Source organism: Guillardia theta, assembly GCF_000315625.1.
Source record: "Guillardia theta CCMP2712 unplaced genomic scaffold GUITHscaffold_132, whole genome shotgun sequence".
Lineage (NCBI taxonomy): Eukaryota > Cryptophyceae > Pyrenomonadales > Geminigeraceae > Guillardia > Guillardia theta.
This window is the reverse complement of record NW_005434542.1, coordinates 117821-144654: the sequence shown is the minus strand read 5'-3', so window position 1 is coordinate 144654 and position 26834 is coordinate 117821. Positions and strand designations below refer to the sequence as shown.

The following is a 26834-nucleotide window of genomic DNA, read 5'->3' as shown; positions in this document are numbered from 1 at the left end:
ACCCTCACACTCTTCTCGAACGGTCCTGCTCACCTGTGGCCCGATAGGAAAGAAACTCCACCAGTCCTCCCCCCCCCACAGCTCAGGAATCTAACCGGACAGTCACACCTGACCAAACTTGATCCTCCTCCTCACATAGAAATGCTTGCAGTACACGTCCGAAAACCTTCACGGCGACCAACCATCATGCCACCAACAACGTCGTCAGCTGCAGCATCAGTCGCCCCCAGCTCAACAACTTGCTCTGCATCGCAGCGAGAGTATCCCTGCCATGCTGCCGTTAGGCCTCCTCCTCCCCGCCTCTTCATCCTCCACCTGTCGGCATGGCAGCCGTCTGCAAGCGCCACCTGTCGCCTCATCTCACTGAAGCACCAGAAGCAACGGACGGAGTCTCACTTGGAGGGGGGTGATGGCCCTCTGAAACCACCTGGGAAGAGAATGAGTTCATTCGCTCTCCTCTCCTCTCCTCTCCACTCCTCTCCTCTCCTCTTGACTCCCCTCTCTCCCCCCCTCTCCTCTCCTCTCCTCTCCTCTCTTCCTTTCTTCAGCCTCCTCGGCTCTCTACTGCCTTATCCCGACCTCGACCCTCGACCCTCCCTCCTTCCTTCCCCTCCGGCTCATCTTCTACATCCGTCTCAACTCTTCTTCCCCACCCTGTGGTTTCCTTCCTCCCTCCTCCTGTCCTGTCCCCTCTCTCCTCCTGCCCCGTCCCTTCCCGTCCCTTCCCGTCCCATCTCGTCCTCAACTCCTGCCTCTCACCTGTACCAGGCCTTGCTCCAGTTGAAGGACTTCTGGTTGTAAGGTGTAGGATATCCCTGAGGACTGGTAAGGGGCCTGACAAGGCCATCGGCGCCACCTGCGATCGCTCGATGACGTGCTCCACGAAGAGGAAGGTCCCTCCGGGCCGGAGGACTCTGAGAATCTGATGGAACCAAGATCAACCAAGGGAGGGAGGAGGCTGTTGAGCAGAGAGGCTGAGACGGGAGGGGGAGCGAGGTGAAGCAGGGTTAGGGATGGTCGAGAAGGAGAAGGCGGCAGGTGCAGGTGGAACGGATTCGCTTTCCTCATCGAGCATTTCTTCCTGCACATGGTTATCAGTCTTGCTGGATGCTTGCATCTGACTTCCTCACTTGGTTTTGTACGCTGCAGAGAACTAGAGTGGAGACGACGACGTCCATGGAAGCAGATGGAATCATTCTCCATCCCATGGGTCAGTCAAGAGCATTCCAACGCCCTGGGACCCTTCCTTCTTTGCTCTCCTTCGATCTCTTCCCTCCAACTTCTCGTCTTGCTTGCCTCATACTGATCTCACTTTCGCTCTTCTCCTCTCGTCTCCGTCTCCTCCCGACTTCCCTCCCATCTCTCCTTCTCCTTCTCTTCCTCCTCGTCGCATCTCTCATCTCCTCACCGGATGTCATCGACCAGTTTCAAGGGCTCCTTGAGGAAGCGAGCGGACTTCTCCATCAGCCGCTCGTGCATGAATTGGTTGGGCTCCACTGTTGTCGTCAGGCAGTCAGTCCATCAGGAGGATGAAGAGGATGAAGAGAAGGAGGAGGAGGGGGAGGGGAGGAGGAGCAGGAGGAGGAGGAGGAGAGCAGGAGGAGGGGAGCAGGAGGAGAGAGAAGGAAGAAGTGGAGGATCAGGAGGGGAGGAGGAGCATTGAGTTGTCATTCCACCTGCCGTGTATCGAATCGAGGAAGGGAAGTAAGGGAGGTTGGGGCCTAGCCCAGCTCCGATCTCTGAAGGAGTGAGAGGATGAGAATCGATCCGGGGAACAAAATCGTCCGCACCAAGCACGTCTTGGTCGTCCTGCATCAGGCTGAAGAGGCTCCTCTTCATTCCGGACACCCCCTCCTCGTAATCGTCCATGGACTCCTTGCAAAATTGTCAAAATCTTGACCTCCCAGTCCGTCGCACACCATGTTCTCAGCAAACATCTTCTTGTACCATCCCGAGCTTCTCGTCCCGCTGCCCAGCACAAGAGGCTGGAAAGGACAACCGTCAAACAACGTGGTTGGGAAATCGACAAGTCTGACCACTATCAGGTATGCTGTCGAAACTGCAACGGTAAGGTCAGGCATGACGAACTATCCGTACATCCTCCTTATTGCCACCTGCTGCCAGGGGAGAAAGAATGGTCGCCAAGACCTGCCTGCGCTCCTTGTTGAGATCTTCGTTTGACGAGAGCCGTAGTCTGCCGGGTAACGATTCTCTCCTCCGAGTTTTTGCGGGCCAACTAAAAGTATGGGTTTGTCTCATGGATGACGCAAGAGGATATCAGCGTTACCTTTCCGTTGAGTGTCTGCCGCCGAAACATCTGTGATTGAACATGGCCATCCTCGCACAAGAGCTCGATGGCATGGCAGGAGCGAACGCCCTTGCTTGCTGTTGCCATACCAACACCACAAGGGTTGCCAGATAGAATTGAATTGAACATCCTCCCCTCCCCCACATCGTAGCTCCTCGAGCAAGCCTGGCAACCATCAAGGTCCTCAATTCCTGCGTCATCCTAGTCTTCTCTCTTTCACTCTCCTTCCACTACCCTCGCAAGCACATGTACCTGCTGCTGTTCCTGATTCCCCTCCGTCGCTGGCACTGTCCTCCCTCTGTCCTCTTCTCTGGTCCTCCTTCTACTCTTGTTAACATGCTACTCTACTCTCCTCAGCTCTGCTCATGGCTTCTTCTCCTGACCTCCCTTCCCTAGCTTCCCTTGCATGTTGGCCAGTGCGCCCCATAAATTGCAGGCGGCGTAACTCGGAGTCCACGACTGAGGGTGTACTGAGGCGGACCGGCAGCAGCCGCTGAGCCGGGCCGCCCGGCGGCCCGGCATAGGCGGCGTCGACTCCGATCACAGTCACTGATTTCCGTCCGAAGCACCGTGCGGCCGCTGTTCCGGCGACCGTACCGTCACGGACGTCTCGAGTCCGAGTCACGGCCCTGGCCGGCCAGCCCGGCACGGCGGCCACTGGGCCACGCCGCCGAGTAGGGCCTGCCACGGTGTCTTCAGTGAGGCACTGCACCGGGCAACGGCCGGGCCGGCGTCACAAAGCGGCTTCGTGCCATGACCCTCCGATACAGCACCGTGACTAATAAAGCAACCGGGTTGAAACGGTTGAAGGCAGGGTTGAAGGGCTGTAGTAAAAAAGATTGCCGCCAAACTTTGATCTGATCAGTTTTGAATGTTTGTACCAAGATGCCTCGTCCCACCCGGTCCTTTCCCTCCCTCCGTCTAGGGATGCCCGCAGGGGTACTGACCCAGGAATCCAGGAATGGCTGCTGTTGCTGCGCAAGACGCTTCCTCCTCACTTTACTCTCTCCTCATCTTCCCTTCTGCCCCCCCCTTGCCACCCCCCAGCTTCTCTTTCCTTGACAGAGGGGAAGAGGCTGTGGAGGAGACAGCAGGGGAAGAGGCTGTGGAGGAGACAGCAGGGGAAGAGGCTGTGGAGGAGACAGCAGGAGAGACTGTGTGCGAGCAAGCTGAACCACAGCCTAAGCCTGCAGGCGAGCACAAACCCGGTTACAAAACAACGAAGGATGGGATGGTCGAGGTTCCGATATCCGGACAAGCGTACGCAAACCTGCAATATCAGGCGAGCAGATTGAACTGCTTCTATCCAAAGGGGAGCGAGCGGGAGGGAGAGCCAGACGTAGGAAGGTTCTTGAACGACATTGGTAGGAGGGCGAACCGAGTGTTTCAAGCCATATTGATGGAACACAGAGGTGCCAACCAGAACGGTGGGGCAAGCGATGAAGTCGACGAGGAAGATCAACAGAAAACTCTGATGCGTCTTGCAAAGATCCCAGGGGTTAGGGAAAGATTTCACGCGATGTTTTTGGCAGAAACTATACGAGAGACTCAGCAGAACCTCTCGGAGTAGTTGCAACCAACAAAGCTGGGATGAGGAATGAGGAGCGGGAGCGTAACGGCTGTACTGTGGGCACTGAGGGATCGTGATATGCATGGATGCAGAAGCCTGTTGTGTAATAAAGGACGTGGTTGAATCCACTTCTGCGACAAGACGAACTCGGAAACTACTGAGAACCTTTCAAAGTTTTATAGGCTTTGACTACTAGGGCTGCCATGACGGCGCCTTGCTGACGGAGATTCTTCAACGGTCAGCGCTCTGCCACCGTTGCCGCCGGGTGGCTGATACATCCCCTCGGCAGAAGCTGAGCCCGGGGCTGTTTCTCAGCCGCACTGCAGCGGCAGGACTGACGGGGGGCCGAAGCCATGATCCGATCATGGCACTGATGTCCCGGGCGGCCTTAATTCCGCCTTCAAGGCTTGCCATGAACGGCCGGGACTCTGATTATGAGGGAACGGCAACGCAGCCGGGCTGCCATCAGTACCCTGGTCTAACGTCGCGGGCACTGCACGAGACCTTTCAGACCGTACTGGCACGGTCACCAGCAGTCACTGGCAGTGGGCCTGCCGGGCGGCCCGGCCGCGCCGGATGATGATGCCGCCGGGGGGCCCAGTGCCGTCGGAGTCCCCGGCCCCCGAGTGATCGTCGGACCGGGACTCGCCCCGGCCTGGCAGCCGGCCCGCCGGCCGCCCGGCCAGCCTCAGTCCGTGGATCAGCGGTTTGCCGCCAATTCACATTCAAATCTTACTCAAATCAGCTTTTGAATGTTTGTACCAAGATGACTCGTCCCACCCGGTCCTTTCCCTCCCTCCGTCTAGGGATGCCCACAGGGGTACTGACCCAGGAATCCAGGAATGGCTGCTGTTGCTGCGCAAGACGCTTCCTCCTCACTTTACTCTCTCCTCATCTTCCCTTCTGCCCCCCCCTTGCCACCCCCCAGCTTCTCTTTCCTTGACAGAGGGGAAGAGGCTGTGGAGGAGACAGCAGGGGAAGAGGCTGTGGAGGAGACAGCAGGGGAAGAGGCTGTGGAGGAGACAGCAGGGGAAGAGGCTGTGGAGGAGACAGCAGGGGAAGAGGCTGTGGAGGAGACAGCAGGAGAGACTGTGTGTGAGCAAGCTGAACCACAGCCTAAGCCTGCAGGCAAGAAGAAACGCAGAAACAGAAAGAAGAATCGAATGGTCGAGGTAGAGCTATCCGGACCAGCGTACGCAAACCTGCAATATCAGGCGAGAAGAGCGAACTGCTTCTATCCAAAGGGGAGCGAGCGGGAGGGAGAGCCAGACGTAGAAAGGTTCTTGAACGAGGTTGGTCAGGGTCTCCACCAGTTGGATCCGGTTCCGAAGCCAAGTCCTACATTCGAGACTGTATGGAAGGAGGTGAAGGCGGAGCTACAGCTGCCGTCAGATTGCAACCCCACCAATATTGAGGAGATCGAGGATGAGCGGGCTATGCGGCTCCACATGAAAAAGGCTCAACAGGCATGCATGCCTTATCTAGACATGATCATAGTATCTGCTGCATCCTTTTACGGCAAGGGGAAACGCGCCGAAGAGTATTTGGGTTTTTTTGAAGAGTTGTACAGCCCGGAAAGAATTGGCGGCTACCTGAACAAGGACGGTGGGGCAAGCGATGACGAGAAAGTGAATTCTCAGATGGGGATGTGCTATTTGGTAAGGAGCCCATTGTTCAGGGAAAGGGTTCAAGAGTTGTGTTTGCTAGGGATGATGTAGTAGGCTCAGCGGTTCCAAGGCACCTCGGAGCAGTTGCAGCCCACAAAGCTGGGATGAGGAATGAGGAGCGGGAGCGTGACGGGCTGTACTGCGGGCAGGGACCAACCCGCTAGTGACCCGGCGGCAACGGTTGCAGAGCGCTGACAAGAACGCTCCGTCTGGCTCACCATCATCGCCTATCATAGTATCGGGGCATCGTGAAACTCTCCGAGGCACAAGGCGTGGCTCGCCAGACTGAGTGCCGCAGGTCGGCGGGCTGCCGCAGAGCTTCAGCAAGGTGCCGTCATGGCAGCCCTAGTAGTCAAACTGCTATAAAACTTTGAAAGGTTCTTAGTAGTTTCCGAGTTCGTCTTGTCGCAGAAATGGATTCAACCACGTCCTTTATTACACTACAGGCTTCTGCATCCATGCATATCATGATCTCTGCCCGCAGTACAGCCGTCACGCTCCCGCTCCTCATTCCGGAGTCCTCATCAGAGTCCCAGTCAGCTTTGACCGGCGTGGCACTGAGCCTGGTGACCATCCCGGAGTCCGATCCTGATGGCCGGGGCAACGGCGCCCGGCCGTGTGCGGCCGCGCCGCCTCCGAGAGGCTGGGGCCCGGCGCCGTAGCCTGCCCGGCGCGGCCCCGCCTGAGCCGCTCCGGCCAGCCCGCCGGGCCGCCGCGTGATCGGAGCGGCCTCGGAGGGCCGTCCGCCGGGTGATCAGTCATAGCCTGGGGGGCCCCCGCGGCGGGCGGCCCTTCCGCCGGGCCGAGCGGCAGCGCCGGAGTTACTTCCGATGTTGAGTGTAAAAGGGCCCGGGCCGGGACGGAGAGTCTGTTTCAGCGGCCGGAACTTCCGGTTTACCGCAGGGGGTCATGTTGGGCCTCAGTAGCCTGAGCGGCTCAACGCCAAGGGGCGCAAAACCAACTCAGTGCTTGATGGGCCAGGGGTGGTTGACCGTCGGCTGAGTGCCACCGGAACTGGGACCTGACCGGTGGTATGATATCAGGCTATTGGTACTCAGCGATAGAGGGGTGGGGTATTTTCCGGGTCACTGCCAAAGGTGGTAGCTTAACTTTGCTTGGAGCTCGAGGTGCCTTTTACTCAATGTTAAGTTAAGGTACCGTAGTACCCGCCCCCGAGGGGTACCACCGGTGTACTGTAGGCCGGCTCCCAGTGAGTCCCAGGGGGTGGGTAGTAGGTTCATATCGTATCATGATACGAGCCACAGCAACTTGGCTGCTGTGAAGACAAAGGGGTCACGGTGGGGCGGCATGATGACTATTGTAGGGGGTTACCGCAATTGCATTAGTGCGACAAGAGGGAAATGTTCAGACTATGGGGGGCTGCCTCTTGCAGGCCGAAATGCAGCCACCCGGCTCACCCGTCCTGGCCCTGGCCCACCAACTTGGCATACCCGAAGGTACCCTTGCCCCGGAGCCTCGGAGTATCTCACCCTGGGTAACTTTGTAGGGGGTGGCTGCTTATCACTAGGGGGTGGGGTACTCGTTTTGAACCCCTGCTATCCCCGGATATAAGTCTTACCACCCCTGGTACGAAGATGGTACCACCACTACCCCCCTCTCGGAATCGTACGGATCTGTCTATCACCGGTAGCTCCTTCCTCTGGGCTGCAAGATCTCATTCCCCTATGCCGCTTCACTGCATGGCCCTCCCTCTCCCTCTCCTCTCCCTCTCCTCTCGCGCCTGCTCTCCTCTCCGTCCTCTCTCGTACTCGTTCCACGCTCAGTCTTTCCAGCTCCAGTCCTCGCCCATCTCTCTCCCCCTACCTCCGTGTGCTCTGTCTTAGAACCTCTCGTCTTGACACCCCCGTCCAGTTGCTACTCCTTGCTCCTCTCTTCCTCTTCTCCCCCGATTAGGCCGGGGTTCTCCCTTTATTTTCACTCTGTCTTGAACCTGCTCTCTACGGAGACAGGCTGATCTGATCTTCATGCCTTGCAATCCTCTCTCCGAACAAGAGACCTTCATATTTCTGTCTCCTGACCATTCGCCGAATCTTCATCAAAGTCCCTTACTTCCTCTCATCCTTGACGCCCATCACAGTTATATGCTGGCAATCCCGATGACTCTGACCTCGACGGATCCTTGTCTGCCCCAGTAGCTGCAGCTGCTCTTTCAACCATAGCATGATCTAACACCTCATTCCACATTTTCCCCTCTGCTAGCTGACTTCTTCCCTCTTGCTATACAGCTAAAGGTCGTCTCATCCCCTCTCCTGTTCTGATGTTTGTTGCTCACCCCTCTCGGACACCTTGCTCCTTGTTTTCCACACATTGACGCTGAAACGCCCTTTCGACTTCACAGCTTGTGACCATGAATCATGAGCTTGCGAGCATGCATGCCTGCACTGCATCCCTTGATCGTCTTTGTAACAGGCCATGAGCCTGCTCTCGGAGTTGTCTCCGATGAACGGTTCCCTCATCTCGAGGAACTCGCGCGCGAGCATGGAGAATGGATTCCCGCGGGGAGAGGTCCTTGTTCATGCTAACCTTGTAACTCTGCTGACCGTGGCTGCCATGTAGAGCACCATGAGCTATGAATCCTCGGTGAAAGGTGAGCGACAGCTCGTGTACCCTGTCAGGAGATTGACCTGGTTGTCTGTGAAACATAGAAAATCGTACGAACATGCAGAGGTTCCCCGTCTACTGGCAAGATCGTTTTCGTGAGCAAGAAGACGATGACTTTTTCACTCCTCGCTATGCCAAGTCTATTGGGATCGGTCTTTACGGCTGCTTCATCGGTATGCAGACAAGTGCTCCAAGTTTTGATGGCTCACTTGTCTGCCCTTACAGACATCCTTGTGCCCGGCAGCCCTGCATTCTTTTGCGAGAAGCTTCAAAAGGGAGACGAGATCATTGCCGTCAACTCGCTGTCTGCAAATCACGAGACGATCTCGACTTTGATTCTGTCTTGTGAATCTCAAACGATCAATCTCACAGTCAGGAAGGTCATCACTCACGAGATTGTTGAGGTGGAGCTGTGCTGCTTGCCCAGAAAGCAGGTTGAAGAGGTTGCCCGACTCTATGACCTACTTTCTCGTCTCAAGGACGAGTACGAAGAAGCGCCCAGAGCCTCTGAAGATTCTCAGCTCGAATCTCAATCAGGGCCTTTGCCACAAAAGATCATTGATGCCGTGTCAAACATGCTCAAGGCGCAGTACGCCAAGGAAGCGAAGCTGCAGACCTTCTTCCAGAACCTTTACGCCGAGCTGAGGTTCCTGCTGGGCCATGCCTACTCCCAGATTGACCACCTCGAGGGTCGGAAGGCGGATCTCGAGCAGTTCGACTCCGTTACGACGAAGCTCAGCATCACCGAGAGTCAGCTGATAGCTTCCGAGCAGGAGGTTCGGCGGCTGAAGTCCGACCTTCATAATCGCACTGAGGACAGGGACAATACTGAACTGGCGGAAAAGACAAACGAGCTTGCGCAGAGCTACGAGAAGAATCTGCAGCTCGAGTTTGACGTGAGGGAATTGCAGGCTCGGCTTCAGGTCCTGGACAAAGAGAAGAAGAATCTGACAGTTCAACTGCAGTCTAGAGTGGATGAGCTCGAACAACTCAAAGACGTCTTGAGGCATGCTGAGGAGCACGCGCTGAAACTCAAGAACAACCTCGACGTGAAGTTCGAGGAGGTGAGGTGGAAGTCATGTTCGCCATACCCTCTGAGTGTTGCTTGTTGTCCGTGCAGTGCGACAAGCTCCGCGATGAGATCTTCGAGCTGCGATCCAAACATGTCGAGAACGAATCCCAAAGTTTGTCGAGGATATCAACTCTTGAAGCTGAGAAGCAAAGGAGCAGTAAGTCTGGATGGAGGCGTGTCCTTGTCTCGACGGCTGACCTTTGCCGTCAGATGAGGAAGTACGATCTTTGTCAACGATGCTTCAGGCGCACAACGACAATCTGCAGCATCAACAGAAGCAGATTGAAGCCCTTGAAAGAGATATCGTGCAGTACAAACAGAACGAGAAGAGGCTCAAGTTCCGACGGGGCGACTGCATCCAAGTGAAGGTCATGTCGCTCGAGTGCCTTCCGTCCTCCTTCCAAGACATGGAGACATACGTCATGATCAGCTTGGATGGCAGGAATCAGGTCCACCATACCTCCCGCAGGCCGGGACAGACGATCAACTACGAGGAGGAGTTCCTCTGCGAGCTCAACGAGGACTCGACCGAGCTCGTCATCATGACATACAGCGGGAAGCCCTCGGTTGCCGCAGAGCTGCTGGGCACGACGGTCATCAACCTGGACTCGGCTGACTTCGGGCACACGAAGGAGCTGACGAAGAAGATTCAGATCAACTCCGACGAGTTCTTGAAGAACGAGAATGATGACAGTTCGACGATCACGCTGAGAGTGCACAAGTTCAACCAGTACAAGGCCAAGGTGAATAGCCGGCTGACTGTCTTGACTCGTGACCTTTCTCCTGCAGAAGGACTACAAGGAGGATGACTTGAAGACATTGAAGGAAGACCTTGCAAACGCCCAGGAGCAAATGGCAAGCATGAGGCGGGAGTATGCGGCACAGTTGTCAAACATCCAAGAAGACCACCGAGCGACCCTTGAGCAAGAGAGGAGGTACTTCCAAGACCAGCTGCAGGAGAAGGCAGCCATCATGAATGACCTGGAGGAGAAGATCAAGATGTTCGAGCTGGAGAATCAATCGGACAAAGAAGATATGAAGAACCTCCTGAGGGCTCAGAATGAAGAGTTGTCAGGCGCGAGGAGGAGGTTGAAGGAGTACGAATCCAAGGAGCAGGAAGACCAGGCTCTGAGGCAGAGCGAGGGGGCCGACAGGCTAAATGAGGTGCAGAAGATGAAGGAAGAGCTGGAGTTTGCGTACAAAATCATCGAGAGGCTCGAGAGCGAGAGCTCAACCAGCCGCAACGAGGCATCAGCGCACAAGGGCATGTCTGACTACGTCGACCTGAACCAGGTTGAGAACCTCAAGCGCTCCAACTCTGAGCTGGAGAGGACAAACCAGATCTTGAGAAACCAGCTGGAACATGTAGGCAGCGCCTCGGACGAGGCCCAGTCCCTCAAGATCGACAACCACCGTCTTCAGGTGCTGCCTTTCCCTCTAGTCTCGTGTCAGGCTGCCTCCATGACCGATGCCGCAGTCTTCCCTTGTTTCTGTTACACAAGACTTGCAAGAGGCCAGGACAAAGTTGATGGAGTACCAGAGGAAGTCGCGGGACTCCTTCGACAACCTGGATCTGAGGTTCCAGCAGTACCAGTCCTCCCCAACACGAGAGGACAGGGCCGAAAGAGACAACGTGAGCCGACGAGCCTCCTGGGTTGCTCTGACTTGATGCCTGCAGATGCAGAAAGAAATCCTTCGCCTGCAGGGCATCAACCAGACCCTGATGCTGCAGCTTGAAAACCTGGGCTCCCGTTACACCGTCACTTCGACTGGCGTCGTCAAGAAGCCGGCAGCTTCTCCTATGACGTCCAGGTACATCGAAGGGACCGTCGGCCTCTACTTCGACGAGCAGCCTCCCTTCCCAGGTACTCTCTCACTCCCTCCGCCATGAGCTCGGGCCCGACCTCTGACTCCCGATCTCAGTCATTGCCATCAACGAGCTGCAGGACTCCCAAGGGCTGTCGGATAGTCTGATGGTACACACGGGCGACGAGCTTTGCGAGATCGATGGGGTTCCGATAGATCGAGTTCCTCCGGGTAGACTGCACATGCATCTCCGTGGGGACCTCTGGAGCAACGTGCTTCTCAAGTTGAGGAGCTCTAGGTCAGGACAGTTGTACTACTTCAAGGCTCGGAGGAACATCCAGGTAGGTGCCCACTCAGAGAGTGGCGGGAACCCGCTGTCCTCCTCCTACAATCAAGTTGGGTTGATCTAGAAGGTTTGAGGGCGGTGTTTGTAGTGTTGGCAAAGTGCGAGACTCTTTCAGGCAGGGGTAAAGAGTACACAACATCAAACGCGCGTTTTCAATTCTTCCGGGCAGTCTATCAGGAGTTGTCGACTAGTCTTGACCTTTGCCCTCCTGCCCTCCTTGCTCACCTGCTCTCATGTCATGACATCGGAGGAGCGATGGGAGCATTCAAAGAGCCTCTACCTCGCTCCGCCTCAAGGATCCGATCGACCTCGTGGACCGCGTCGCTGGATGGAGGGAACTGCTTCTCAAATTCCTTCAAGGAGCTTCAGCAACGGCCCTGCCGCCCCCTCTCCCCCCTCTCCTCGCCTGCAGTGACGCACAGCCTTCTTGGTACTTGAAGTCACAGGCCTGGAGTTGCCCTTAGTCACGGGAATGAGGTCGAGGCGCTACCTTGCGGAGATAGGTCCGGATCTTCTCAGTGGCGTTGATCTTCTCCTTGTCGATGGCACCTGCCTCGTGTCACTCTTACCTTGATCACCCTCTCCCTCCTCCCTCTCCGAATGCTCGCGCTCTCCCTCCCAACTCTGCCCCTCCTCACTCTCCCTCTCCTCGCTCTCTCCCTGCTCGCTCCCGCCCCCCCTCCCCCCAAACTCCCCCCATCGCGTCATGCCGCGCACCCGCATCAGCAAGAGACGCTATGATCCTTCCTGTCTCGAAGCAGCTCTTGCCGTGGTTTCCTTTCTCGCAAGTTTGCATCAAAACCCCCAGCCCCGATTGAATGTTCTGCTTCGTTCCTGCCGCAACTTTCACACAGGTCCTCACCGACCAGACAAGAGACCAAGTCCAGAGAAGAGCATCAGTCCAGTCTGACAGCAACCTGCCCATCCATCACCCTCCTCCTCCTCCCTCACCCCTCCTCTGCTGCTTCACCTTCTGCTAGGCCCATCCGACATGACGTCAGCGTGTTTTGGAAAGCAGCTTCCTCGTTCCCTGGAACCCTCTTCTCCATCTGCCTGCATGCCCATCAGCTCCTCCTATCACGTATGTATTCCCCTCACAATCCAGCGAGCGCGAAACAGCCGTTGGGATCTCCGAGCTGGCAGCCTGCACGCCTTCAGGTCTACCCAGCGGTAGGAGCTAGCGGGACCTTTCTTGAGGAACTTGGCGATTCGCTTGCCTTCGCTCCTCTTAGCTCACAGCGCAGATCACAGGGAGAACAACCTTTCACGCTGTCGTCTGCTGTTAGACCGGCCCCGAACGCCGAGCATGCCTGCGCCTGACCCTGCAAGAAGCTTCAGCGGCCAGGCACACCCGCCATAGCAGAACCTGCTCACATGCCCGACGCAGCTGGAGGAGTTGCGACTGGGAGAGCTCAAAGACCTGAGGACAGTCAAGTAGGACTCACTCGAGCTCGGACTCTCCATGCTCACCGATCGCGCGCCCTCATCTTCCATGGCGCTGATACGGAGCTGAGGTTCAGCCTGGTGCCTACCCTCAGTCCCCAAGCTGCACTGCAGCCTGGCGCGAGCACACGGAGTCATCTAGTTGACGTGGTGCTGTACATACCCACCCAATTGCCTACAAGTTCCTTTGTACCATCTCCTTCCCGCTTCCCTCCCTTCCCTTCCTCTCTCCGTCCCTGTCCCCCACTCCCTGCAGCCCCTGCCTGTATGATTCCTCGACCCTTCTCTCTTGTCCTGCAATATCGTCTTCATTTTCATCTTCATCTTCATCTTCATCTTCATCTTCATCTTCATCTTCATCTTGATCCTCGTTCCTCAGTCTTTCCTCGTCCCTCCCTCCCTCTCCCCATTCTCCCCCGCTTCCTCGTGCCCTCCCTGCATGTCCTGTCATCGCCCACATTCACCCCTTTCTCAGTTCCCCGGCCCGGCCGGCCCGGCGCCAGATTCGAACTAAACATTGAAACTTTGAAACTTTGAAACGTTGATACCTTGAAAATTTGAAACTTTGAACGCGAGTAAAATCCGGGCAGTAAAACTAGTAGTAGCTGATCCGAAACTGACCGCTAGTTTTAAACCTACTAAAACTATTTTAGGAACCTGGAGGAAACGGTGGAAAGAAATGAATATAAAGTACCCTTGTGACTAGAAATATTGTACGGAGATACCTTGGAAGGTGTACTCATGGGACGTTTCGGGTACGAATGAGCACATTCAATAACTATATACATATCAATAAGTATATTTGATATTATATCTCCCCGATTCTTTCTAAATTTGACCAAGCTACAAATGTGATAAGTACAATTTAAAAAATATGTTCGATTACATATTTATAACTCACATGTCAGGGCGACACAGCATTGTATTTTGACTCCAAACTATATTTGAAATTTAATTTCAAATGTTGAAAATTACAGAAGAAAATTTCAGAGAAATCAATGTTAAAAGTCTAAAAACGGAGGCGGAGGAAAGGAGGAGCATGCAGCGCGTGAGGGAGGGAGCAAGAGCGAGGGGAAGGGGGAGGAGGGAGGAGAAACGATGATGAAAGAAGTGTTATCAGCAGTACAATGAGGAGAAGAAGCATCAGGCACATCAGAGGCAGGAGGATCACAAACATTTGAACCGGGATCAGAGAAAAAGGTTCTAGCCCGATGAACAGGATCAAGGGCGGGAGCGAGTAGTTGCTGGAGGAGAGGAGAGCAGGGCGCTCGAAGTACTTGTAGCAGTTACTTGATGAAGTCATTGGTATTGTGTTTGCTTCTGCTGTGCGTTGTTGGTTGTATGTTCATGCTGAAGAGCTCTTGAAAGTGACCTGTGACGGCACAAGGTTCATTACACTGCGTGCAACGGGATCTAGCAGAAGGGTAGCGATATGGCATGCGCTGAAAGCTCTCCTATTGTGTGGTCACTCAGAAATCTCTCGAGCTGTTGTTAGTTGAGGGAGGGAGGGAGGCAATCGACGGGGATCTATGTTTCCTGTTTCTTGTTTTTGTGACGGTCTCGGGTGGGCGGGAGAGGAGTAGAGGAGGAGGGGGTGCAGCGACGAGACGAATTTCGTGCTCCTCTGACATCCTCGGGGATCTTCAGCGTCCCGTTGTTGTTCTTGCCCCGTTTAGCTGACTGGAATCTTGTGCAGACAAGCCATGGCCCTCGACCCTGGTGTACAGAACGCATGGCGCGGACGTGCGAATGTGAGTGACGGGGCTGATGAACGGGGGTGAAGAAGTTGAAAGCTTGATGATGTTTGCTGTCATGTCGTTGCATGTTCGTGGAGTGTCTCGTGTTGCAGCGCTCCTGCGTTGCTGGGGGCGAACGGCTGGCCCGTCCCTTCGAGTGACCCTTGATGCATAGGCGCGTCTACCTCCCGAGGTGAACCGAATCCTCTTCGTCAGGTAGGAGGTTGAGGTAGGCAGAGCAGTCAGACTGACGCCGCTGCTCCCTTAGGAACCTCCCCTTCAAGATCACAGCAGAAGAGCTGTACGATCTGTTCGGTCGTTACGGAGCTATTCGCCAGATCCGCAAGTGAGTAGGACCGCATGCAGCGTGACCTCCTCTTCCTGTGTCTTTGCAGATGTGATGATCTTGTCATGGTCATGTTTGGAACTTTCCCCCTCATCTCCTCATCTCCTCATCTCCTCACACTGTGCTTCCTTCCTGAACTCGTGGTAGTGTGCATTTGCTGAGAGTGGGTGCAGGGGGAACACGAAGGACACGCGTGGGACTGCCTTTGTGGTGTATGAAGACATCTACGACGCAAAGAATGCATGCGACAATCTCTCAGGATTTCACGTGCTGGATCGGTGAGTTTGCATCGTTGGTTGTGCTGAGCGCTACTGACGTTTGGGCAGCTACCTGATAGTGTTGTACTATCAGCCGAATAAACAGACGAAGAAAGTAAGAGATTGTCACATGTGAGGTGCCTGGTTGAACGTTGCCGCAGGTATTACTGGAGAAACAACAAGAAGAACTTGAACAAATCAAAGCAAAATTTGCTTCAAGTCAACAGGTTCCTTGTGCTTGAGCACATGCCGTCACATGCCGTCGGCTGACTCGTGTTGGTTGCCAGTGACGAATCTTTCATCGTATCTCTCTCTCTTCTCTCTACGAATGGTGGAAGGCAAACGGTGTGGGCGAGTTGTAAATTTTAGATGTCAATGAAACGTTTTTCTTGGTTCAACCTTGAACATTCACAACACATCTTTCGATTCCTACTCGCTGACAACGCCGCAATCCACAATGACGACCTCCTTGGAAGGCTTCCCGCTGCTCGAAGATGTCATCTGCGATAGCTGGATGCAAGCAGCACAAACCTGTTGGACCCGCAGTCTTCGATCTTCTGCACGAACTCATATCCTTCTAGGACCTGCCAACAGGCGTCATGGTGGGACTGACCATCTGTCATGGCATCCACCTCGCCGAAGACAACATGCTTGCCGTTGAGATGAGCCGCACTTGCTGTGGTGATGAAGAACTTGACCAAGATCAGCCCCACTCGTCACCATGTCTTGCCCTCCCTACCTGAGCCCCGTTGCAGTCTGCTCCAGCGTTCGCCATCGACACGAGGCCCTCGCGAGAGTGCTTGATCTGGAAGCTCTCGTCCTCGAACCTTTCAAACGCACGTGTGGTCATTCAAGGAGGAGGAAGAAAGAGGAAGAGGAGGGGTGTGCTTGATGGCAAGAGAGTTGATGAGGAGCGGGTGAGAAGACTGGGGAAGAGCACATGGAGTGAGGGTAGGGGAAAGGAGGCAGGAGGAATCAGAGGAATGAGCATGGAAAGGAGAGGGAGCGGTCAAGGGGAAGGGGGCAGCATTACCTTCCTCCATAGACCGACTCTCCCCCAGTTCCATCGCCCTTGGTGAAGTCTCCTCCTTGAACCTGATATCTACATGAGAAGCTCGCTTGTCTTCACCTCCTCCCCTCACCATGAAGCTCGGGATGATGCGATGAAACTTGGTTCCCTTGTAGGTGAGAGTCGCGTTGGCCGCCTGCGTTCGTTTGTGCTTCTCGGGGTCAACCTGGACCTTTGAGGCACGTTAGGAGCAGAGGAGGATGAGAGATGGAGGGAAGAAGGTGGAGGGAGAGACGAGGGAGGGAGGAGGCTCGGAGAGCGAGGAAGAGAGGTGGTGGAGGAGAGGTGGAGGGAGGGGGGTGGAGGAAATCAAACGTGCTCCTACCTCGCCAGTACAGAGGGCTCTGAAGTTGTAGGCAGTGCGGGGGCAAGTCTGCGGTCCTCTATTAACCCCTAGTCCATTGCGTCGAGCAATCAAGTCACCTTGCCGTACAGCCCGATGACGATCCGACCAACCGCCTCCCCATCGATCTGCACCAGCGACGTCAGTCCCAGGGGGACCTCCCAGCTGCCACCAACAACCTGAATGTCGAGGAAGCACTTCTCTGTCACCTGCGCCTGCGTGAGCCCCGACGGAGGGAAAATCTCATCGAGCAGGGGAACGCGGCACCGTCATGTCAGGCGGGATGTCCTCCTTCTTCAGCAGGAAGTCCCACTTCTCTCCCTTCGCCTGCCCGCACCATCACCAGCCTGCTGCCTCCCTCGGGCTCCTCACCTTCTTCAGCTGCAGGGCCACGTGCCTCCCGAGCTTGTTGTCCATCTCGATCTCCCACCTACACATGCCTTCAGCTGCACCCCCATCTACATCCCAGCAGCCTCACAAGCACTCGTCCACCTTCACCAGCCCCCAGAGCTCGTCTTTGATCTGCCAGCACATATCACACAGCAAGGAGTACCCGCAGGGTCACACTCACAAACGGCTCCTGCCCTTTGAGGCCCAGCTCCAACATCGACCTGGCGCCGCACGCTGTCACACCAGGGCAGCCTTGTCCCAGGGGAGGAGAGAAGGAAGACTCCGCAGGAGCGTTCACTCACGGTGTGAGCTTGTAGTGGATGTCCTTGGACTTGATGGGCTCGTCGATGGGCATTCTCACCACAATGTCACTCCAGTTGTCCTGCGCTCATGGCGTCATGGGAGACCCACAGCAGGCTCCGAGCTCTACCTGGTACCTATACGGCAAGCCTCCTCCTCTCAAACGCAGAGCTTGTGGGACTGTTGTTTGTGACTCAGGAAGCAGCTCGCGTGAGTTCAGCACACTCGGAAGTTCTCCATCACCCAAGAACTTCCTAGGTCCGGCCATGGGCGCATATCTTCACGTCAAGGGCGTCAGGGGCACAAGGATCTTTCTCGTTCTCACATCCTCATTACCTGCTCGCATAGTTGGCAGAGCAAATACCAAGAACCACCAACAGCAGGATGAGCCGCGGCATCTGGTTCACATGGAGGGTCAGCGCAGCGAGGACATCAACCATGAACCGAGATCCGACAGTGCTCCGCCTCATCAGAGAACCGAGGTCTACCTGGAGACATCCCCCCACTACCATATATTTCTGAGGTAGAGTTCCCTCCATATACTCTCTCTATATCACTTTTCCTGTTCTCACGCTTCAGCCCCTTCCTCCCACACCCTTCCTTCGCTCACTCATCCTCTCCTGCGTTCTCTGCTTCTCCTCTGCCAGGGATCCTCGCTCCTCCTACCATCCCCCCGCCCCCTCCTCCCCCTCCTTCCTTCCCACCAGCCCTCGCTCGAGCACCACAGAATTTCAGCGCGAATCTTCCATGGATCGCATCGATGGGACTGAGGTGGGATGAGGGCTCTTTCATCACAATCGGGCCGGGCCGGACAAAAAATCCGATCGGGCCGGACTGGTTGATCCGAGTGTTCGGACGGTATGATTTCGAGCTCGCCTCAGCCCGAAGCGACCGGAAGGCATCGGAACAAATCCTAGGAGCAGATCCGATGCCCCAAGTGCTGCCCTGAACATGACTCCCAGCGACTCCTGTGGAGCGAAAAGAGTTCTTTTCAAAGCGACCATATCCTTTGAGTAACAGCCCACCCCTATATCCCAGTCCACCCCACCCTCCTTGTGGATGCTCGTGAATTTCAACTGCAAATACTCATCAGCAGGGGGGGTACAGGTGTACCACCCCCTGAGACATATGACTGTCAAGAAGGTTATGAGCCTCTTCCAGTCAATCACGAACGAAGCGTCGAGTAAAAGAAACCTTTCAAGATAAATCTGTTTGGTTTTTTACTCCTGTTTCTCACTACCTACCCTCGGTACGTATCTGGAGAAACTCAAATCCACCATCTGTACCCTTCATTCTGTCTGTAATTGGATGGGTACTTTCTGGATATCTGGGTACCCTACCAGGTTATCGCCCCTTGGGAGTGTAAAGCCTGATGTGGTAAATTTTAGCACCTTCCAAAATAGAAAATGATCCAAATTTCAAACAATACTTTGAAAAGAAATGACCGAGAGTTTGGAAATATGTTTCAAGGTTGGTTTTGCTCAAATGGCATCAAGGACATTTCTAGAAAGCACTCGCCTGAACCTTCTCTTCAAACCTAAATCTGAATTTTCTCAAATCATTTCGAGTCCCATAAAATTTAGACCACTTGTCGGGAGCAGATGTCGTTCTCAAAAGGAATGTGATGGTAGGACCATTGTCCATTTTATATAGAGTAATGATTGAGGATTCAATGACCTTGATGGGGGGTCTGATGAGATCTTGTGTCTGCTCGAAAAAGGCAGACGAGGGGTCCTAAATCATATGGCAAACAGGGGTGAAATCAATGGGTACAGAAATAAAACATATCTTTTTCCATGGGGGATTTAAACCAATTCCAAAACGTTGCTTGTTTTGTTGTAAGCATGTCAGCAAGCATGTCCATCCGCCTCCTTCCCTCTAGGCCTCTTCTGCCCTGCACCTCGAGGGCACTTGCTCCTTCACCTGCCCCCGCCCTTTTAGCCCCAGCAGCTCGTCCTTATCCCATCTCCTCGGACAGCTCTCATCTTGTCCCTTTCTCATCGTATCCTACCTCCTTCTCTCCTGTTTCATTACCATCAGTCTCTCTTGCCCGTCCTGATCATATTTAGTCTCGCGTTCGCTTGAGGGTCGGCGCAGGATGTCTTCACAGCCCAGTGATAAGAAACGCTGCTCACATGATTGGACTTACAGTGACAGCGTTGTTCAAGACGATCTTGAAAGTTACATACAGCAGAACAATTTAACTAATGAGGAATGGGTGCTGTTGGACGTTAGCCCTGCATTCGAAATGATTCAAACCTCTCAATCGTTTGCTGACAGATTTGAATGGTCAAAGATGATGCTCCAGGGAAGGTCTTTTTTTGTATTGCATGGACCGGCTACCAACACTTCACAACTCAGCGATTTGATTAGCGGGCATGACACGGATTACGATATTGAAGGAGATTCACTTGAGTCTACATTGTACACAATCCAAGGAAAGGCGCTAAAATGTCTAATGGAGCTGCATTCATTTGAGCATAGACACAAACGTTTCATGCTGGTCATTATCAGAAATGCCGTGGATTCTGAAATTGCCGGAAGCTTGAAGAAAATGGATGAGAATACAAAAGAACGCTTTACCGAATTCGCCATAGAAACTATACGGGACCAAGCGAGCGAGAGCAACATAATGCGTCACGGGTACGAATATGCCACGAGATTTTTTGATAACATCATGGAATCCATCTTTGTGAGGATTCTCGTTGTTGTTCCCGTATCCGCGGTCTTGGATTGGCTCTTTAGGGTTTTCTTGTTGGAATTTTGGTCTCGAGGCCACGATCATGTTGTAGATTCGCAGCCGATTGTCCCTGAAAGGAGAGTTCAAAGGCTGTCAGCAGGACTTCGACTTCTTGCCACCGTTATGATCATGATCTTCCATGGACTCGTCTTCTTCTTGCAGTACATCAGCGTAGACGACGATGATCTCGAACTCAACCAATCTCCTCCAAGGGTATGCAACCTGGCCAGGAGGCGGTCAACAATGAGCAGCGGTTCTCAAAGGATCATTCAGCCTCATTTTTCGAACTCGTTTCGGGTCAAACGTCTGAGTATCTGAACGAGTTTCCAGTTCAACTTGGCAACATGTCATGGCAACGTGACATGCCAAGTTGGCGGCAAGTTGTGCCGGAATTTGCCAAACTTTGCTGCACACATACTTGATGACAACGACATCACCATTCAGTCGGAAATTATTTATTACTTGCTTCAAGTGTAGCTGCAGGGCAAAAGTTGTAGAAACAGAATCAGAATAGCAAGTCCTTGCTGTCTCGTGTTGTAATTCTTCTAATTGTACAGTCGGCTTTTCGAACATTTCAAGTTAGCCTAGGATTTCTGTAATGAATTTACAATCTATCGAACTTGAATTTGCTTTTACGGAAGTTGGAGATCTGATGATACTGGCCAGACTTCTTAAGGCCTACTTGGGCAAGGGTGGGACTCGTGACCAAACAAGCAGCTTCATGGATTGCTGCCAAAAGTCTCAATCTCTAACCCCCGATCCACACGATCACAACTCACCTCGATGCACGAGATCGCTACTCAGACAAAGACCACCTTTTAACATCCCTGCTTCTTTCTTGCAAGAGGTCTTACCTACACTTACTACCGGGTTTAACCTTCACAACATCAACAAAACCCTAAGCTCAGCATCATCGAGTCTCTCTCTCGCCAGGCTTAATCTAGTCTCTCTCTAGCTTAATTTCTTTTAGTCGGTTGACATCCACAGTCCGATCAGGTTAGTTATCAGAGCATTTTGTTACATGAGATGACAAGATGATAAGCCGCCTCACTGTCAACTTGTCAATCATTGAACTTGATCATCCGATTCCAAATCAACTCGAGCGACGGTGGTTGATGGCATCCGAGTGGACCGTACTCCCGGGAGAAGGGCGCGGCCGCAGCCTATGTACCGGCGCCGTGCTCCGATCGGGCCGGCCCGGCCCGCCGCCCTCCGGCGCCGCCGGGACGGTCCGAGGCCATGACTCCGACGGTGGACAACCCGGCGTTGAACCGTTTGAGTGAAGGTATCAGTTAAGCCGCCAACTTGTTTGGGGGACAGCAGTTGAACGGCGGTTGGCCCATCATGATAGTAGGCCCGCCTTTATCTCTTTACTCAAAGTTACGGTACGAGGACAATAAGGAGAGTCGAGGAGGCTTGACCCTGACACTGTCGCATCACAGGCCAACTTGCGGCGGCGAGAAGAGAAAAGACAGCGAGAACCAAACCCAATCCTGCCGACTGCTGTCCCCCAAAGTTAACTGATACCTTCACTTAACGGCGCGCAGGACACTGTGACAAGTCCCCCGCGCGGCCGCATGGCAGGGCCGCGGATGCGGCGGACGGTCGGTGGCCGCCGCCGAAGTCGGAATGAGACGCATACCGTACCGGGACTGATGCACCCGCGATGATCCGGGCAGCGTAGGACAGGGAGGCCTTGAGCTGACGAATGACTGATCCTGGACCCGGCGGATGCGTTTGCCACCGCAAGTCGGATTACCTGAGACGTCTTGCGAGGCCGACTCCATCCACTGCGCTGCCGTTTCCTTCAGTGTTCGCCGAGCGATCCGCCAGCCGGGGGCCACAGAAAGCGCAACGCACTCGTCCTGCAAGAGGCCATCAGTGCTGGCGATGATGGGAAGAAAGGCCTTTGGCGGGACGTGCTGAGCATATGCATTACGATGCCCTCGGATCATCGGATCTTCCCGGCTGTGCTGCCGCTTGCAGTTCACGGTTTGCTCCCTGGCAAGTCACTGAGTGGTCTCCGACACCGACGGCAGTGTCATTTGGCCGCGTAGTACTTCGAGTGAAAGAAGCGTGACTCGGAGGCTGAGTCCGACGCCGACGATCAAGTCATTTATTCAAAGTCACCGTCGGCGGCCGGAAGTGAGAGAGGTAGGTTTTCATGTACTAGTACCGGGTACTAATGATTCGCCATGAAGTGCCAGGCGTGTCAGGCAGCCGCTTCCGAACGGTGAGTTCCGAAGTTCAAGTTACTAGGCTCGGGAGTCGACGGTCAAAGGTAAGTTTGAGCCTGAGGGGACCGGCGGTGGCACCGTGACCGTACGGCGACTGACCGCGGCCCGTGTTGCGGCCCGGCCCGGCCCGGCTCTAGCCCTTCGTCACGGTCGGAAAGTGCTAGGTTTTAAGTTGGCTGCGTGACTTCGGAATGAGATGCTTGATGAGTACGGGTACTGATCTGTTGTTCAGGTACTGAAAGCAAGGGAAGGGAAGGGTGGGGTAGGGTTTGCCATGATGCAACAAGTGACCTTGTTTTATGCATGTTTGAAAGAATTTCGAATTCATTTCCCTTTGGTCAAAATTTGAAAATTTTGAAACAAAAGTTTTACAGTTTTCAAATGCCAGATGCATGACAAGAGGCCGGAGGGGGCTCAAAAATAGTATTACACTTGCGTACCGACCCCTCTGATCTGATTTGTATTCAAACAGGCCCGCACCAATGAAATTGATGAGACATCAAATCTAAACTTATATTTTCCTAGGAAAACAAATCGCTGCCCTCGTTCAAACCACTTTACAGGATATGAAACAGTGTGATTTTGCAATGATTCCAATCACAGATATGGCAGACGTAATCCACAAGCAGTTTTTGGCCTCTGAGTTTTAAAGTTACGACCTACACCGAAGACGTTTTGGGGGAGGGGTACATGGAAACAATTTTTGAACTTGTTTGTTTGTCTACCATGTCATCAGCGATTCCTTAAGTGCCGTCATAGGATATTCCACCCATGCTCCAGGATTTTTCCCTTGAGATTCGCTCAAAGTCGATTTGAGGGGGTATTATTCAGCGGGATACCTTTGAGATTGTTTGAAAAGAGGATATTTCGATACCCGCTGTCAGCAATGATGACATTACTACTGCGCTACAACCCGCCCCTCACCCGATACTCCTGACCCTTGACCTCTTCCTTCCCGTCCGTGTTGCCTCGTCCTTACTGCCTCCCGCTCCCCCATTACTCTCTCTCCCTTCCCTTCTCCCTCTTCCCTTCCTTCTCTTGATCTTTCACCGCCATGATGACGCTGGCAAGATCTAGCCACAACTGGGACAACCAGGCAGCTACCACCGCAGTGTCGCGGTATCGCAACTTGGTGGTTGTGAAAGGTACGGTCCCCTACAACTTCCTCGATGCCTCCAGCGAGTGGTCGGAGATGTTCCGTTGGTCCAAGGATGCACTGATTGGACGATCTTTGAGCACCTTGCAAGGGCCCATGACGAACGTTCAGATGTTAAGGAACACAATGCAAGCATGCCGTGATTCACCGCAACAAAGCTGCACGTGTCTCTTAACGATGTACGACAGCTTCGGAGAGACCAAGGATTGCTGCTTGGAGATCAGCTACATTGAAAACAAGCAAGGGGCTATCTTTGTGATCTTCTTTGATCCTGCCGATAGCACAACCCAGCCGTTGCAGAAGGACAGCAGCATTGCGGTAGTGCAAGGGTCTTGTCTCCCGCGGATCAGATATGTCGATCCGTGTTTTAACAACATCTTTGGATTTGACGGGGCTCAAGTTACTGGGAGAACTGTCAACTTCTTGTGCGGCCCCAAGACCGACAGGAGCTCGCTGATGTCGGTCTTCAAGCTTTTGTCGCAAAGCTCCGACGTCACTCGTCTCACTCTTTACTCTGCTCAGTGCAGCGAAGTGAAGGTCACTGTCAAGGTCGACAAGTTTGTTACCAACTCCAGTGAGTCTGCCATTTTCGTGCTGCATTTTCGCCTGGAGGATGAGGCGAGGGAGGAGAAGCTCTGGGGATCTTTGATCCCCAACAAGCTTTCCAAGATGTTCTTGGACGGGCTGCATGCGCATGTAGACTGCAACTGCAGGCTGTTTCAGATCCTGATGATCATCTGGGCTCAGATCCTCTTCATCTTTTTTGAGAACGAGCAACCGGAGCTTCTGTCCGATTCCGTCTGCAACGAGATGGTGTCGTACACCCGTCGCAACAGCAACAAGCTCTTCTTAAAGCCGCACTTCTGCCGCAGCTTCAAGGTCAAGCGCGTGAGCCTCAGCTCCTAGGACGCCTGGCTGATTTAGTTAGCTTTCATCCCGCCGAAGATGCCACGGCCTCTGGCGTAATTCTGATGAAACGCAATAAATTTAGAAATCCACAAGATTTTTTTCCTGCTCGGCAATTGATCAAAAGGTCCCGCTGTATGTCATGTGATCATTTCATGCGGCTCTGCTCGATTCTTTTCACTTGTCTCCTTCCATGCTATCATGCCTGGGGTCGTGATGTGAAACCTTACGGCAGGCTGGGTAAAAATCTTTATCCTTGCATTCAAGTTGGCTTACTGTCTTGGTTTCTGGATTACCTATTCTCCACTCTTTCAGCAGTATCTGCTGCACAGGAGGGGTTTCAAGTATGAGAATCAATTTCATTTCGTAAGGGCGAGAGTGCGGAGGAAGGAGTGTTGGGGGATGGGACCTGAGTGGAAGAGAAGAGGGCAGAGGTAAGGGTTATTGAGTACATTCGAAACAATCTCTATTCCATCTATGATACAAGGAAAAGTACACCTGGGCCGATCGCCAAGGGCCCTCAATACCAGAAGTCATCGGCGAAGTTGAAATTGGGGATCGACAGCTGCTGGTTGAAACAGGAGACGAAGCTCCCGTTGAAGCTCGAGAACTCCAACCGCCCATCCTGGTGTACGGCGTCATCCCTCCCCTTTGCCATCCGCAGACAGACCTTCTTAGAGAATCTGCACGGTCCTGGGAAGACAAAGTCTCCCCTCACGTGGAGAGGGTACTCGTCCTCCTCTTCAGGGCTCTGCTTGCTGGGGGCAGAGTATCAGAGTCAGCGGCAGGACAGGATGGGAGCTCAAAGAACTCACTTGCTGCTGTTGTAGCTATCCAGATCATCCTCTCCTATGGGACAAGGTCAGCCCTCGGGCTCTGCACAAACCTCAACGCACCACTTGACTGCCCTGAGGATTGCTCGACCGATTGATTGATGGCGAATGGTTGGCTGGACAGACAAGTCAATGCTCCCTGTCTTCTCTACCTCCTTGTAGCCACCTCAACTTGCTAGCATCGTCAAGGCTGTTCAGGCACATGATATTCTAGAAATTGGTTCAGAATCTTGAGTACTTCCCCACACACGCTAGCAGACCCACCTGCATCGTTCCTAGAGGATTCTCCGACATCCTGTGAGCCGTTCAGTCTGATCCCCTGGTGGCCTCTATCATTTTACCATGAAAGATCGTTCGAGTCGCTGTTCTGATCCTCACTGCTTTGATAGTCGTCTTCGCCCGATCGTTGCTGGACAACTCAGGTGAGCTCTTCATCTCATGTACTTCAGCAAAGCTTACCGAAGCTGTTGTCTCACTCCCTTTGGTGCATTCTGATGTCGAAAACTGACTGTCTACTTCGGAGTTGCTGTTATCCTTCCAACAAGGTGAGCCCATTGGACCAGAGGTACTGACTGTCCTGACCTGCTTGCCGTGATTGAGCATATTGATATCGCTTGTCTGTAACGAATCCCCTGCCAATAGGATTATTCCCTCTCCTCAACAAACTCCTCGGCTCCACCTGGGCCTTGGGGGTCATTTGGCTTGCGAAATGGCCAACGCTCCAATCCTAAAGTTCTAGAAACTTTCGATGAGCTCTTCTCAACTCTCAGCGTACATACAAACTACCGGCAAGCGCTCTTCAATGCAGTCTTTGATATCCCCTGACAGTCAGAAAGTCAAGACGCCGGGGCAATGGGATTGCCACTCCTACAAGTTTCTTTGCAGCTTGAACCAGGGGAACTTCCGAGAAAGATTGAAGGATCTCTAAACTGAGAACAACTGCAGAACAGCGTCATTATGTTCTTTGCAGCAGACGAATGCATACCTGCTGTATTCGATCCATGATCCCTCTTTGACTGCCCTGCTTTCCTTCGGGGGAAAATTTGGAGCTGGGGCTGCGAGTCAAGCAAAAACAACACAAACATCAACAATTACCTGTTTTGTCATCTGCTGTTTTGTAAATTGCGAAGCGTTCATCTTATCTTCTGCCTTCAAATCTTTGGATATCGTCAAAATGTTTCACAAGAAATCGAGAAGTATCATTTTTAGAAAGGCAATGTGTTGGAGCAATGATTGGTCTGATAAATGAAAAACGAAATATTCCTCAAGCAAAGACTGAAAAATATCATTTTTTTCAGGTAGTTGGGTGCGAAATATTCTATATATCAAAAGCTACATTGAAGAAGCTAACAGCATTTTGTTACATGGTCATTTTGATCTGCTTGTTATTTCTCACATCCTCCATATCCCCGTCTTTGTACTTGTTGCTTCTAATTCATCATCTATTTCTTCACTTTTACGCACACACCTCCGCCTTCCTGCGACATATTCGCTTGCTGTTTTTGCTCATGAGTAGTTTGCGATCCTCTTTGTTTCTACCGTCCTCTCATTTCTTCTGCTTTTCATCGCTTCCTCTTCTCCTGCATTTTCACCCCTCCGCCTTCTCCCCCCATTCCACCGCCCCTTGTTTCTCCCCATCGAACAGGGGGTCGCGATCTCGAATAATCTCGTTTGTTGAGATTGAGAT

At 53.4% G+C, this 26834-nt stretch overlaps 9 protein-coding genes across 9 annotated transcripts; 4 read left to right on the top strand and 5 right to left on the bottom strand.

Moving 5' to 3' along the window:
• Positions 1 to 184: 184 nt before the first annotated feature.
• GUITHDRAFT_118698 (hypothetical protein) lies at positions 185 to 2081 on the bottom strand (the record flags this gene model as incomplete). Its single annotated transcript, XM_005822073.1, has 9 exons — positions 185 to 266; positions 316 to 363; positions 760 to 815; positions 1131 to 1197; positions 1409 to 1496; positions 1677 to 1739; positions 1791 to 1875; positions 1920 to 1985; positions 2037 to 2081. The coding sequence occupies 9 exons, from the start codon at positions 2079 to 2081 to the stop codon at positions 185 to 187; spliced, it is 600 nt and encodes a 199-aa protein (XP_005822130.1).
• Positions 2082 to 3269: 1188 nt separating this feature from the next.
• On the top strand, positions 3270 to 3878 carry GUITHDRAFT_146729 (hypothetical protein; the record flags this gene model as incomplete). Its single annotated transcript, XM_005822072.1, has 1 exon — positions 3270 to 3878. One exon carries the CDS (start codon positions 3270 to 3272, stop codon positions 3876 to 3878), a length of 609 nt encoding a protein of 202 aa, XP_005822129.1.
• Positions 3879 to 4720: 842 nt separating this feature from the next.
• GUITHDRAFT_118696 (hypothetical protein) lies at positions 4721 to 5596 on the top strand (the record flags this gene model as incomplete). The annotated part of the gene is made up of 1 exon (XM_005822071.1): positions 4721 to 5596. One exon carries the CDS (start codon positions 4721 to 4723, stop codon positions 5594 to 5596), a length of 876 nt encoding a protein of 291 aa, XP_005822128.1.
• Positions 5597 to 11578: 5982 nt separating this feature from the next.
• GUITHDRAFT_118694 (hypothetical protein) lies at positions 11579 to 13194 on the bottom strand (the record flags this gene model as incomplete). The annotated part of the gene is made up of 12 exons (XM_005822070.1): positions 11579 to 11616; positions 11672 to 11744; positions 11882 to 11940; positions 12109 to 12225; positions 12270 to 12308; positions 12362 to 12444; positions 12490 to 12535; positions 12579 to 12608; positions 12653 to 12713; positions 12758 to 12811; positions 12862 to 12949; positions 13115 to 13194. 12 exons carry the CDS (start codon positions 13192 to 13194, stop codon positions 11579 to 11581), a joined length of 768 nt encoding a protein of 255 aa, XP_005822127.1.
• Positions 13195 to 14528: 1334 nt separating this feature from the next.
• Positions 14529 to 15569, top strand: GUITHDRAFT_90342 (hypothetical protein). The gene is made up of 7 exons (XM_005822069.1): positions 14529 to 14585; positions 14746 to 14786; positions 14839 to 14916; positions 15090 to 15194; positions 15243 to 15288; positions 15335 to 15400; positions 15461 to 15569. Exons 1-7 carry the CDS (start codon positions 14538 to 14540, stop codon positions 15461 to 15463), a joined length of 387 nt encoding a protein of 128 aa, XP_005822126.1. The 5' UTR covers positions 14529 to 14537; the 3' UTR covers positions 15464 to 15569.
• sCyP (cyclophilin ABH) lies at positions 15541 to 17675 on the bottom strand (the record flags this gene model as incomplete). The annotated part of the gene is made up of 16 exons (XM_005822068.1): positions 15541 to 15657; positions 15705 to 15757; positions 15806 to 15865; positions 15913 to 16000; positions 16207 to 16268; positions 16316 to 16414; positions 16568 to 16615; positions 16666 to 16713; positions 16765 to 16794; positions 16853 to 16912; positions 16958 to 17015; positions 17064 to 17107; positions 17157 to 17196; positions 17278 to 17357; positions 17406 to 17553; positions 17612 to 17675. Coding segments are annotated over 16 exons (1037 nt in total), but the record flags the coding sequence as incomplete, so codon positions are not given.
• Positions 17676 to 19745: 2070 nt separating this feature from the next.
• On the bottom strand, positions 19746 to 20060 carry GUITHDRAFT_118691 (hypothetical protein; the record flags this gene model as incomplete). The annotated part of the gene is made up of 1 exon (XM_005822067.1): positions 19746 to 20060. One exon carries the CDS (start codon positions 20058 to 20060, stop codon positions 19746 to 19748), a length of 315 nt encoding a protein of 104 aa, XP_005822124.1.
• Positions 20061 to 23260: 3200 nt separating this feature from the next.
• On the top strand, positions 23261 to 24407 carry GUITHDRAFT_166073 (hypothetical protein). Its single transcript, XM_005822066.1, has one exon. The coding sequence runs from the start codon at positions 23307 to 23309 to the stop codon at positions 24312 to 24314; it is 1008 nt and encodes a 335-aa protein (XP_005822123.1). The 5' UTR covers positions 23261 to 23306; the 3' UTR covers positions 24315 to 24407.
• Positions 24408 to 24834: 427 nt separating this feature from the next.
• On the bottom strand, positions 24835 to 26254 carry GUITHDRAFT_118689 (hypothetical protein; the record flags this gene model as incomplete). The annotated part of the gene is made up of 13 exons (XM_005822065.1): positions 24835 to 25072; positions 25130 to 25163; positions 25211 to 25263; positions 25314 to 25357; positions 25412 to 25442; positions 25489 to 25556; positions 25607 to 25681; positions 25730 to 25779; positions 25827 to 25882; positions 25934 to 25968; positions 26019 to 26086; positions 26133 to 26202; positions 26243 to 26254. The coding sequence occupies 13 exons, from the start codon at positions 26252 to 26254 to the stop codon at positions 24835 to 24837; spliced, it is 834 nt and encodes a 277-aa protein (XP_005822122.1).
• Between the last annotated feature and the right edge of the window lie 580 nt (positions 26255 to 26834).